This window comes from Phocoena phocoena, chromosome 20, assembly GCF_963924675.1.
Source record: "Phocoena phocoena chromosome 20, mPhoPho1.1, whole genome shotgun sequence".
Taxonomy (NCBI): domain Eukaryota; kingdom Metazoa; phylum Chordata; class Mammalia; order Artiodactyla; family Phocoenidae; genus Phocoena; species Phocoena phocoena.
In genome coordinates this window covers 24,027,067-24,040,041 of record NC_089238.1, presented here as the reverse complement: position 1 = coordinate 24,040,041, position 12,975 = coordinate 24,027,067, and the positions used below count along the sequence as shown (strand labels likewise).

General features: G+C 49.5%; 1 protein-coding gene across 1 annotated transcript in view; it reads left to right on the top strand.

Annotated features, from left to right (window-relative positions):
- ABCC12 (ATP binding cassette subfamily C member 12) overlaps nt 1–12,975 on the top strand; it is a 75,306-nt gene that overhangs the window by 32,826 nt on the left and 29,505 nt on the right. Inside the window, 5 exon segments of the mRNA XM_065898360.1 lie at nt 2,611–2,760; nt 2,763–2,887; nt 6,633–6,704; nt 9,071–9,195; nt 11,448–11,520. Of these exon segments, the coding sequence (XP_065754432.1) occupies nt 2,611–2,760; nt 2,763–2,887; nt 6,633–6,704; nt 9,071–9,195; nt 11,448–11,520 (545 nt within the window).

Genomic DNA, 12,975 nt, shown 5'->3' with positions numbered 1-12,975 from the left:
CAACAATTACTCTCTGGGGTATATATCTGAAGAAAACAGAACACTAATTTGAAAAGATACATGCACCACAATGTTCATAGCAGCATTATTTACAAAAGCCAAGATACGGAAGGAACCTAAGTGTCCGTTGAGAGATGAATGGATAAGGAAGATGGTGGTACATATACACAATAGAATATTACTCAGCCACAAAAAGAATGAAATTTTGCCATTTGTATGAATGTGGATGGACTTGGAGGGCATTATGCTAAGTGAAATAAGTCAGACAAAGAAAGACAAATACTGAATGATATCATGTATATGTGAAGTCTAAAAAAGTAAAGCAAAATACCCTGAATATAACAAAAAGGAAACAAACTCATAGATATAAAGAACAAACTAGTGGTTACCAGTGGGGAGAGGGAAGGGGAAGGGGCACGATAGGAACAGGGGATTAAGCGGTACAAACTGTTATGTATAAAATAAATAAGCTACAAGGATATATTGTACAGCACAGGAATATAGCCAATATTTTATAATAACTTTAAATGGAGTATACTCTATAAAAACTTTGAATCACTATGTTGTGTATGTGAGACTAATATTGTAAATCAACTATATCTCAATTAAAAAAAGATTTACTGTATGCTTCCTATATGCAAGGCACTGTGGGAAATGCAAATATAAGGAGAGAGTCTTTACTCTTAAGAGCCTCCAGTCTAGTACAGGACCAGGTATCCCAGTAATTGCTATATATAGTAAGGGTGAAAGTGATGTGTAGGAAGGGCAGATAAAGTGGTTTTGAAGTTGAGGCAAGGAAAGGAAAAGGAGAAGCACATGTCAGTCAAGAGAACAGTGCGTTCAGACCTCTGTGAATTGATTGGAAGATCTTATTTACTCACGTCTGAAATGTGGATGTCATTTTAAGCATCCTAGGTGCCTGTATCCCTCTTCTCCCTTACCATCCACATTTAACCAATCAAGAATCCTGTTGGGACTTCCCTGGTGGTGCAGTGGTTAAGAATCCTCCTGCCAATGCAGGGGACACGGGTTCGAGCCCTAGTCCGGGAGGATCCCACATGCCGCAGAGCAACTAAGCCCGTGCACCACAGCTACTGAGCCTGCGCTCTAGAGCCCTTGAGCCACAACTTCTGAGCCAGTGTGCCACAACTACTGAAGCCCATGTGCCTAGAGCCTGTGCTCCGCAACAAGAGAAACCACTACAATGAGAAGCCTGTGCACTGCAACGAAGAGTGGCCCCTACTCGACACAACTAGAGAAAGCCTGCACACAGCAACGAAGACCCAATGTGGCCAAAAATTTAAAAAAACAAAAAAAGAATGACACAAATAATAGTTAAAAAAAAAAAAAAAAGATCCTGTTGACTCACCTCCTGATCACTGTATTCCTTCAATTTTAAGAGGCACCATTTATGAGATTGGATTGGAAGGTGCACTGTTGAGTTATTACATTTTGAACAAAACACAGAGTTAACCTCATGACATTAATTGTCTAACGATACCCAATATCTTAGACTAGAGGAACAATGCTATTTCTTGACTCCACAACCTCCACTCTGTCCCTAGTGTCATCACCTTCATTCAAGACTTCATAGTCTCTCATCTGAACTATCACAGTGACTGAAGAACCAATTGTCTTTTTCCAATGTTGTCCTTTTCAAATACATATTGCACTGTTAATTGAGCTTTAAAATATTTGTCTGATCACTGACATTAACCTGCTTGAAATCCTTGTCCTTCACTCTCTAGGACTGAGCCTGAGTCCCCCATCAGCACGTCCTCAGTTATGTCTCCACTTCATTTCTTATCCCCTTCCTACCTTGAGCTCTGGCCCTCGGTTATACGGAACTTCTCGTCTTACACCTCTCATCCCCCCAAACCATGCTATTGCCTGTTTTTGCTCATGCTGTGCCCTCTACTAGAAAGCTCTCCTCCCCTAAGCCCTCCCTCATCTTTGCCTGTACAGCACTGTACAGACTCAGCTCAGGCATCAATTACATGGGCCTCCAGGATGCGGAGCCAAGGGTCCCATCCCCGGCAGTTACAGGGCTTTGTCCCTGTCACGTTTCACTGAAATGATCTGTGCATGTTCCCATCTCCGCCTGGACTGCAGTCTCTTCAAGGACAGGAAGCATGCCTTATGACTAATATTTGCATTTCTGTCGTTTACCCCAGAATCTGGCACAGAGTAGGCATTTGGCAGGTGTTTTGTTGAACTGAGCTGAGTGGGGACTTAGGAAGAAGACACAGCAGAGACAGAACATGTGACCTTGGTTTCATAAGCATTAGTGTCAAGCAGTGAAGCCAACCACCCAAAGACTGGCAAAAGCTGGCCATCTTGGGCATAAGGGTAAATTGTAGCTGGGATCAGCATTCTGCAATGTGGGTGACCCAGATAGGCCTTGTGGTTAAAAAGGCATCCGTTCTACATAGTATGAGCTAATAGACTATTTTTGCTGCAGCTTCTCCTGGGGGAATATCTTCAGAATACCTTTCCTGGATGTCCCAGGTAGAATTCCCAAGATTATGATTTGGGGTCATTAGAAGATATACTGGGATGATTCTTGCAAATAGATGACGTCTGCCAAGTTAATTTTGTTTCTTTACTCTTAGAAAATTCTCATAGCTAAAAGCCCCCCATCTTACATCACCCAACCAGAAGAGCCAGATACAGTCTTGCTTTTAGCAAATGCCACCTTGACATGGGAGCAAGAAACCAGGGGGAAAAGTGACCTAAAGACAGTGCAGAACAAGAAGAAGCATCTTTTAAGAAACAAAGGCCAGAGGCATACAGTCTGAGTCCATCAGGTCAGGGAGTCACCAGTGCCCAGGAGCAACGTGGCAGCCCCAAATCGGTTCTACACAATATAAGCTTTGTGGTGAGAAAGGTGGGTGTGTGTTCCAAAGGTGTGGCCTCCATCCTTCTTCCTTGTGTCACATGACCATGGCCTTCTCAAGGCTGAATATAATTCAGTTTGAGCAGGAGGTCGTGGTGGGATGTCTCCATTTCTCCCCAAATTTTAAAGCTATGCAAATAAACCCTGGAGACATCTCTTCAAGCTGAGAGAATACTGTTGTCTTAGTGGTTGTATTAGTGCCGATCTTCAAATTCCACAGGAGTTGAGAGCCAGTTGCCGTGTTTAATGGACAATCCATTTCAGGTGGCTAGACTCAAACTGACTAGCTTTCATAAATCTTTTCAGATTTGTTCTTAATTTCACGTTGGAGTCTAATAATAGATTATAATAGCTGACAGTTATGAGCAACTTCTATTTACGAGGCACATAATTAACTCATTTATCTACCCCAATAACCTTATGAGGTGCGTGTATAGCTGCCCCACTTTATGACTGAGGAACCAGAGGCACAGCGGGTTAAATAACTCGTCCAAGTCATACAGCTCGAAAGTGGCAGAAGAGGGCTTCACACCCAGGGTGCCTGGTGCCACCATCTGCTCTTAACCACCAAGCGACACTGCTCTTGTAAAAAGCAAAATGAGTGCCACAAGCAGCCTAGGAACAGAAGCCAGCCAGATTCTGCTGATTGCTCCCCTCCCCTCGGGATTGGGGGGTAGAGTCCTTAGAGCAGCTCTGCATTTGGGGAATGTTTGACCTTCCCTTGCATGTGGTTTTCTTGCCCTGGGTACTCGTCAGCCCACAGCCCGATGGCAGTGTTGATTTTGCTGCAAAGGGCTCAGCATTAATCTCGTGCCTAGTATTTTAATCTCCCATCTTGTTGACTCACCCTTTCCCCATGTGAGCACTACAGAGGGAGAGGTTCTCGTGTATTATGTGACGCTAGGCTCCGTAACTGGTGTAGAGTGATACCTCGTAGCTAACAAGGCTCTCTGCACATATTCATTGGAAATGATATTTGGTTGGCTGAGTGCAATTGAGCTTGGCTCTCAGTGAAGTCTTGCTGTGTACAGCCCACTTGCTTTCTCATCACTCTTCCCCGCCTATGACGTGCAGCACCCAGATCACTTCAACCATGCCTTCAGCGTTGCTCCAGAGAGGACTCTGAACTGCTCTCGTGTTGTAAAGAAGCCTCCTCGGGGGCTTCCCTGGTGGCGCAGTGGTTGAGAGCCTGCCTGCCGATGCAGGGGACATGGGTTCGTGCCCCGGTCCGGGAAGATCCCACATGCCGCGGAGCGGCTAGGCCCACGAGCTATGGCCGCTGAGCCTGCGCGTCCGGAGCCTGTGCCCCGCAACGGGAGAGGCCCCAACAGTGAGAGGCCCGCATACCGCAAAAAAAAAAAAAAAAAAAAGAAGCCTCCTCTTAGCCCTTCAATCGCTTTCCTCCTTCTCAGTACGTTGGTGGCTCATGACTTGTCGTCAAGGACATGGTCAAACAGTTTGTGAAATAAGGTGAAGACAAAGGGTACAGCACAATATCTTGGGGATTAGGGCTACGCCTCTCTAGCCTGGTGGACCCGGGTTCCAGTCCCAGCCGCTCACCAGCCGCATGGCCTTAAGCATATTGCCTAACCTCTTCAAGCCAGTTTCTTTACCTGCTCCATGGGTATTTTAATAATAGTACCCACTTCACAAGGTGGATGGGAGGACGGAAAGACACATCACGCACAAATGCTAAGTCCCCACGGACAGGAGCTATTGCTGTTGCCTTTTTCCTCTAACAATCATGTCCAGCTTAAGTGCTGCCCTTAAATGTCCTAAACTCAAGGCATCTATGTTTTTCCAAATTTAGTTCTAAGATTCCATTAGACCATAGCCTCCTTGAGGTCAGGGCACGTATCTGTGAACTTGTTCACAGTCGTGTGGCCTTACACTGAGCCCAGAGCCCGGCACAGAGTAGGTTTCCAATAATGTTTTCCAAATAATCAGAAACTCAGGGGTGCAGGCCTCATGGATTTCCTGCTGAAGACAAGGATGAACCTGAAGGCTTAGATCTGGCCACAAGTAGTGGACAGGACTCAACAAAGAGCCAAATGTCTAGGGAAGCTGGATCCATCCCTGTGTCTCTTTGTCCCAAAGTCTTCATAATGCCCCGGTTCCTTGTAGCCCTTTTGGTGGAATTAAAATGGATCCGCTTCACTTACCTGCAGCGCCAGTGACAGTAAAGGCAGGGACTGCGTCTACCTTGATCACTGCTTTATTGCCAGTGCCTAGTGCAGTATCTGGCGCTCAGTAAAGACTTCTCCAAGGGCTGAATGATGACAGGCAACAACCCTCTTGTGCTGGGGGTAGCAGGCAGGCGAGGGGCCCTCTGGTCTAGCTCAGGTGGGAAAGAAGCCACATTTGGCCCCGTGCTGGGCATCTTTGCTCTGAGGCATCACTGGGAGCAGGTCTCAGTGAGAATGTTCTAGATGTTCCAACTGCTGCATTGCAATATCTGCTTGAACACAAGAGTGGTCTCGCCTCAGAGTCTCCACATGGACTCCTATTCTGCCAGCTGTGCCCCCCCCCATAACTACACGGCTCACTCCCTTGCCCCCTCCGGGTCTTACTCAGACATCACCTGTAGCAGGTACTGTCAGTGACCCATCCGTGTGGCCTGGCCATCTTCCAGCTGCCAGATCTGCATCTGTGTGCCTGAGGGCCCTCCCCACCACCCTCAGTAAGCCAAGACGTCAACAGCCGAGGGAGCAGCTCTCAAACACTGACTGTTGGCTATTTAACCTGACTCCCTCAGCCATTGGGGGGACAAAGCCAGGCTCAGTTTCTGCAATTCCTTGAGTTTCCCAGCAGCATTGAGCTTCATTTGCCTCCTGTGGGAGCTGACCTAAGAGCACTCCCTTGATGGGCCACCTTCTTCCTCCTGTACCATACCCCTCCCCCACCGGGTGTTTTCTGCAGCTCCCCAGCAAGCTACCTTCATTCAATTCCTTGCTTTGGGGTCTCCTTCTGGGAGAGCTCAAGCTAAGAGGTCCACGTGTCCAGTAAGGCTCCCCGGCCCCATCTCCTCGCTGCTTTATCTGCTTCCATGGCATGTATCTGACATACTCCATATTTTACTTACTTATCTTGTTTACTGTCTCCCCAACTAAAACATAAGCTCCGTGCGGGCAGACCCAGACTTTTGACTGTGATGTTCTTTGCTGTATTTGCTATTGCTGGTGTTCAGAACAGCACCTGGCACAAAGCAGGCTTTAGCAATGATTTATTAGCTGAATTGATAAATCTGCAGCTGTAGAAAAATCCATGAAGCCAACATGCTGGAACAGCATAACTGCTCAGTAATTTCAGACCGAGTTGTGATGGAGGAAGGATGCTTTAAGAGGACTTTTAAAAAGCACCCGGCCTTCTGTACTTGCAGGCTGTCACAGTCCCTCTGGGCTGTGCAGCCTCTGACGTCCATTAGATTTACTTTCCTGGAGTTGGCACAGGACCACCCTCGGTTCAGGGCCTGTGTGTCCCAGAGCAGTGCAAGGCTGTTCTGCACCGGTGCTTATACATGACTTCTAGAAGCCCTCTGGGTGCTGTGCTGGGTTGTGCAGACTGAGGCTCCTGCCTCCTATGAGGCCGTGTATCAGTGTTGGGGGGTGAGGCTGCAACTACCACCTCACAGAGCCAGCAGTGCCCCACTGGTCCCTGCCTGGCCTGGCCAGTGCAGTTTGGTGGTGACCCTCTAAGAACTCGGAGAATGACTGTCTTTTTTCTGTTTCTCTGGTAGGGGAAGGTCTTGGGCATCTGTGGGAATGTTGGAAGTGGAAAGAGCTCCCTCCTTGCAGCTCTCCTAGGACAGGTAAGCTGTGTGCTGAGCGTTGTGACGATGGAGTGGTTCCCTGCTGGCCACGTTTGGGGCCCTGGGCTCGGCCGCACTGGACTCTGTGCTCATAGTTAACGGTGATGCCCAGGAGGTCAATGCACTTGGCAGTTCCAGGCCCATGGCAGGCGGGGCCAGGCCTTCCACACACTCTCCCCGGTTTGCCTCCTGAGGACATGAGTTAAGCAGCGATAGCTTCCTTGCCTGGAGCTCCATCTTGGTCAAAGGAAGCAATGGATCATTAAATCCATGGTTTTCTCATGACATGCTTGGCCTGTGCTAAATAGAAAGGCCGGCCAGGCAGCTTGGCGGGAAAAACCCAGGAACCTGCGACTCTCGGTGACTTTAGATCCATCTCCATTTCCCCAGTGTCTGCCCTGAGCAGCTGTTCCTCAATGGGGGAGGGGCTTAATGAATGTGTGAACCAGAGCACACCTCGCGGTAGCAAGGGAGGGCGGGTGCACTTTCCTCCTTTGTCTGCTACTTCTAGCTGCTTGACCCCAGGGAAATGGCCAAGCCATTCACCGTATCCACGGTAAATGAATAGTTCACAGTTGCCAAGGCTTCTCATTCCAAATGAATGAAAAATTTTCTGGGGAAAGAAATTAAGTTCTCTTTCTCTCCACTCTGTGTTCCTAAAGGGAAGTTTGGACACCTGGGATTGCCTTTGCCTGCAATAGAGACAGGGGGATGCTAGGCTCAGAAGAGCCCCTCCAGACCAGGGTGACTCATTCTGGCCTCAGCTGACTCATTTGTAGAAAGAGTGAAAACTCCTTCCCTGCCTGAAGGCGGAGGCAGGGGCTGAGTTAGGTGAGCTGTGGCGGTCCCTCAGGCTCCGGGATTCAGTGTGAGTGCCTTTGATAACCTAGAGTCGGTAGGGGCATTACAGGTGACCCAGCCCAATTCTCCACCTAATAACATGAGTCCTTTCCACCGAATCCTATAACAGATGAGTCAACCTCTGCTCAGATGCCTCCAGTGATGGGGAACTCATTATCTCTTTAGAGAGATTTGAGGTATATGGGAGTGAAATTTGCCTCCTTTTAACTTCTACCCTATGGTCTGCTCCTGTGGAATGTCCCAGAGAAAACAGAATCCATCTCCCATGTGACAGTGGTGGGATCAGTCCCCTCACGTGGTCACTTGGGAGGCCCCTCACATGGTCACTGGGTTAAGTGAGTGGGCTCTGGACGGCATGGTTTCACCAGCTATCTCAGTCTCATGAGCATGGATAAGTCACTTAACCTCTCTGAGCCCTGGTTGGCTCATCTGTAAAATGGGGCTAAGGATGTTGTGATGAAGACTAAATGAGATAACTGATATAACAGTAGTTACAGGACAATTCCCAGCACCAGCCACAGTGATTAGCATTTTATATGCACTTAACACAGTGCCTGGCATACACCCTATTCATTTTAGCTGTTATTATCATAGTTGCTGTCGTTGTTATCATTGTTATTATCATTCTCTCTTCTCCAAGTCTAATGTTCTCTATCCCTTAGACCACTCCTGAGGAGGAATGGGGTCACATCCCTCGGCCACCTTGGCTATCGTCCTTGGCTGTCCCCAGCACACTGCCACTGGCCCATGAGCACCAGCCCTGAGCACCACGGCCTGCCTCATACACCCTTTCCTGACAGCTACAAACATGGCACCACCACTAGCCTCTCCCGTTATCTGCTGAGGCTCACCATGAAGGGCCATCTTAAATGAACGTGGGTACTCAGGGTCACAGACCGGAGCCCATGCATGTTTCTTAATTGGATTCCTCATTGTTTTGAAAGTTCAGAAGTTCTACATGAAACTAGACTTTCCAACTCCTCTTGAAAAATTAGAAACTCGCCACAGCAGGCTTGCATCCTTGCTTGGCACCAACTGTGCGATGGAGTCAAGGTTGCTTCCTTAGGATGGGGCATGCCAGGGCCACCATCCACAGCAGTGCAGGCTGTGCCCTCTCCCTGGGGGCCTGGCTGAGGAGGGTGGGCTCTAGCCAGTGCACCTGGGGGAAGAGGGAGCCTTTGTGATGGGTCTGCTCAGAAAGCATCTCATCCTAGCTGCACAAAGGTGCACGTGTGCCAGCAGCAGCCTTGCAGCCTGTGCTCTCCAGAGCACAGGGCTCACCTCTGCCCCTTCTGGAACATGCCCACCTGGCCTCTCGCAGATGTTTGACTTTGAGACCCTTGGTCTGCACAGCCGGGCTTTGCAGTGTGTGGCAAGACAGCTTGTCACCCTCAGTGCTCATACAGTAAGTGGGTGGCAAGTGTGCAACGGCCCCCCCCGCCCCCGCCCCGAGGAGAAGGTGGCAAGGCCTGGCTCCTGAAGGTTCTCTGGTGTTGTTGCTCCAGATGCAGTTACAACAAGGGATCGTGGCCTTCAACGAGACTCTGGCCTACGTTTCCCAGCAAGCATGGATCTTTCAGGGAAATGTGAGAGAAAACATATTATTTGGAGAAAAGTATGATCACCAAAGGTAATATTAACTTTGAAAGCATGAGGCGTTTTAGTATTTGGTATATAATCTGCTACAGATGCTGATGGCATTGGTAATGATTGCTAACTGGGTTTCTTTAACGAGTTCTGATTAAACATTTGTCAGATCCAAATGGATGTTGCTTTTTCTCTTCCTGATCCAAGAGTTCAGGAGAGGTGCCTTCTGCAGACCTGTGATCACGCTCTCAGAAACGTACGGAATCGCCACTCAGTCCCAGTGCAGAGTAGCATATGTTCTGAGGTTCTCTGTAACAGTGCATATGGTGTCTGACTGGAGGAAGAGGAATCTGGCAAGTTTGCTTGAGGCCAAGTAACAAGAACTTTCCTTGAAATTGAGTGCAGCAGGTATGCAATTAGTCAGCCCTGAAACTATTAATTGACACCAGTTTTCAGGATATATCACTGCTGATGTCCTCAAAACGACCTAATGGAATGAAAACAAAGTTCAAGTCATAATTTTTGAATTCACTTTGGACCATTGTATTTAAGCTCTGGAAATAGCTTCCTAAGGTTCTTTGCCGAGTTTGGTGTGCTGCCATGTACATTCTCTCGTTAGAGCCCCATAACCACCCATTTAAGGGAGGTCCTGGCATCATATCCCCATTTTACAGATGAAGAGGTTGAGGCCCAGAGAGGAGAGCTGACCTGCCAAAGGTCAAAGCTATTAAATGTCAGAGGAACTGCAGGCCAGCATCATTTGTTCCCACTGGAACTGCCTGACAGCCCCCTCAAGTGCCATGATGCTGAAGGAAAGACAAATGGAGTTGGTTTTACATATCTGGCTGTCAGCTCTTTAACTGTGGTCTGGACTTTCACATCTTATTGCCTGAACCCACAAACTCTATCCTTACTGACGACATCGGCCAGCATGTGGGTTCTCAGCAAGAGATCTGTTGCTTCCCCTCCTTTTTCCTGGCCACGACATCCTGTCATCAAGAGGCTCAGTCAGGGAGTCCTTGGCACCAGCCGAACTGTTCTGCTCAGCATCTCCTGGACTGCCTTTGCCTGTGCCTCCTCCCAGCCCTGCCTGGAATGGCTTCTCTTTCGCCAGAAGCAGACTGGAGGGAGGGATTCCTGTCTTTTATTATTAGGACATCAGAGAGCAAATATTTACCAAATACCTGCAAGACACAGGACTATGCAGGACCATGTGGGCCAGCAGAGTGGCTCAGATGTAACTTTGCCCTTGAGGTGCTCAAGTCTGTAAAGGGTTGTAGGAGATGCATAACGGGCCAAGGAGGAATGTGCTAAGGGCAGGAGACTGTGGTGGACAGTTCAGAGGCAGCAGAGGTCACAAGAGGGAAGAGAGGGTGGCGCTTGAACTGGGCTTGAAGGATGGACTGAGCACCTTCCTATGTGGCATCTCTAGCAGGGGTTCTACTCCTGGGGTGGATATTGAGACTCTCAGGACCACAGGAAGCAGGAGGGTGGGGGGAAGTTTAAGATGGGGGTGGAGCTGGCAAGAAGATGAAGATGTGCTGAGCAGTCTGAATCTCATAGTCAAAGATTGGCAAAGGTGATAACATTAATTATAACCACTGCTGATGGAAAATTTGCGCACGACAGCATGCTCTTGGCTTGATATGTGTGTTCCCACTTCTCACAACCCAATGAGAGTTATTAGCCTATTGTGTAGAGTAGAGAGTGAAGATCAGGGAGGTACAGTCATTTGTTCGAGGTTACCCAGATGGACTCAAGCCCAGGTTGTTCTGATTCCAAAGTTACTGGTCTTAACTACCAGGCACACCAGCCCTAAAGTTGACACATGGGCACAATGCTCAGGGCGTCAAGAGCTGCCAGGACGTAGTGCGCCACCTGCCGGGTAGCTACCTGTGACCAGCCTGCTCACTCTAAGCTGGCACCACCCACACGCTTCTCCTCATCTACTAGTGGTCTTGCGGCCTCTGGGAGGCCTCCTCCAGCCACCTCAGCCCTCATTGGTGACTCCCTGCTCTGACTCCCACGAGCAATTTTCCCTTCAGGTGTTTCATGTGCACTGATTTCATCTTTCTCGAATGGTGGGAAGCCTGTGAGCAGAGGGGCCCTCCCAAGTCAACTCTGCATCAGGTAAGCAGGGCAGAGGTCAAGGGGAAGCTGCCCTTGGACATCAAAGACCAAGCAATCAGCCACCTCCTCGCCCGTCCATGGCACCAGCTCAGCTTTGGAGCAACCTAGGGCTGCATGGACGTGGGGTCTTTCTCACCGTGCTGACTTCTAGCTTTCCACCCACAGGTATCAGCACACGATTCGTGTCTGTGCCCTTCAGGTGGACCTGAGCACCCCACCTTACGGACACTTGACTGAGGTGAGTCAAACCCAGAGCTCAGCCCCACAGCGGCTCATGGCAGATCAACCGCCAGGTCCTATGGGCTGAAGCTCTGCAGGCACCAGCTCCTTCATATCCGTGTGCCCCAGAGGACAGAAAGATCCCAGGAAATGTGGGGAAAGTCAGGTTCTACCGTTCTGCATTCTCCACCTGGGTCCTTTCTTGGGAGATACCACAATGGATGTGACACCAACTCCACTTGTGCTGGGCTCAGCCTGGTCACTCTTGGTGTCACTTCCAATTTGCCTGTCGTCTCAGGGAAGGTTTCTGGTGAAAGGTGCTTCCTCACCTCCTGGGCCAGCTCTGTCATCCTAAGACAGAGGCCAAGGGTACAGCATGGTGGCTGGAGGCTCGAGGGCCCCTTCCTGCCTCACTGGCCCTGCCCGCCCAGGAGTATAAGGGTCATCTCCAAACATTGCCCCCCAGGGTTTTGTTTAAAGGGCTGGCTGGGTCCTGGGCTGAGCCTGCCAACTCAGGTGACCCAGGGGAGTCACCGGGCCACCTTCTGTCTTCCCATCCCAGTGTACCCTCTGCACAGTCTTCCCACTCTGCCCAGGAGCCCAAAGAATGAGGCATCCTGAAGAAAGCCCAGTTCAGAGCACATTGTCATTCTCTGCTGGTACCTCCGTGTGCCTGCATCAAAGAAATGGCCGTCACAGCCACTGCAGCCCTGGCCTTCCTGCCAGGGTTTGCTTCCACCCACCCCTACCTGCCTGCCTAGGTGTGCGCTCACCTTCCAGGCTCTAGACCTCTGCTTCTGCCAGTTGCCACCCTTCAAGTTCCCACCCCAAATCCATACCCTTGAGGAAGACTTTCCCCAGACCCAGAGTCTAAAGTAATTTGCCCCAAAGTACTTAGTTTATGCTTCTCAGTTGGCACTTGTTAAATTCTTCTTTGTGCCATTATTATGTGTATAACTAGCAACCGCCCCCGCCCCCCCCCCCACCGCTAAGATGCTAGTTCCCAGTAGACAGGGGAATTTTCTGGTCCCACATCATGTGTCCAGCCCCAGTGCTCAGCACAACACCTGGCTGAACTCCCGGAGGCTCACTTTGGGGTCCATCGGATAGAATCACCTGAAGTAGGCAACCTAAGCTTTTCATCTTTCCAACAAATGTTTATTGAGCACCTGCTCTGGGCCAGGTGTGGTGCCAGGCCTTAGGGATGTAATGACAAAAAAGGCTGACATGTCTGTTATCTTCATGGAGCTTAGACTTGCCTAGTGGGGGCGGGAAGTTGATCCACAGGTAAACAAAGAGAGACCCCTTGTCCCTCTTCTCCCAGACAGTTTTCCTTCCTGTTCACTTGTCCACTTGCCCAGAGCTTCCTACTCAACAATGCCCCTTGGTGTTAGTGGTCAAGATGTAGCCCCTCCCTACAGGATTGCACTGGGATGGGGCTGTTGTGAGCCAGGTACCCCTCACTCAACACCGG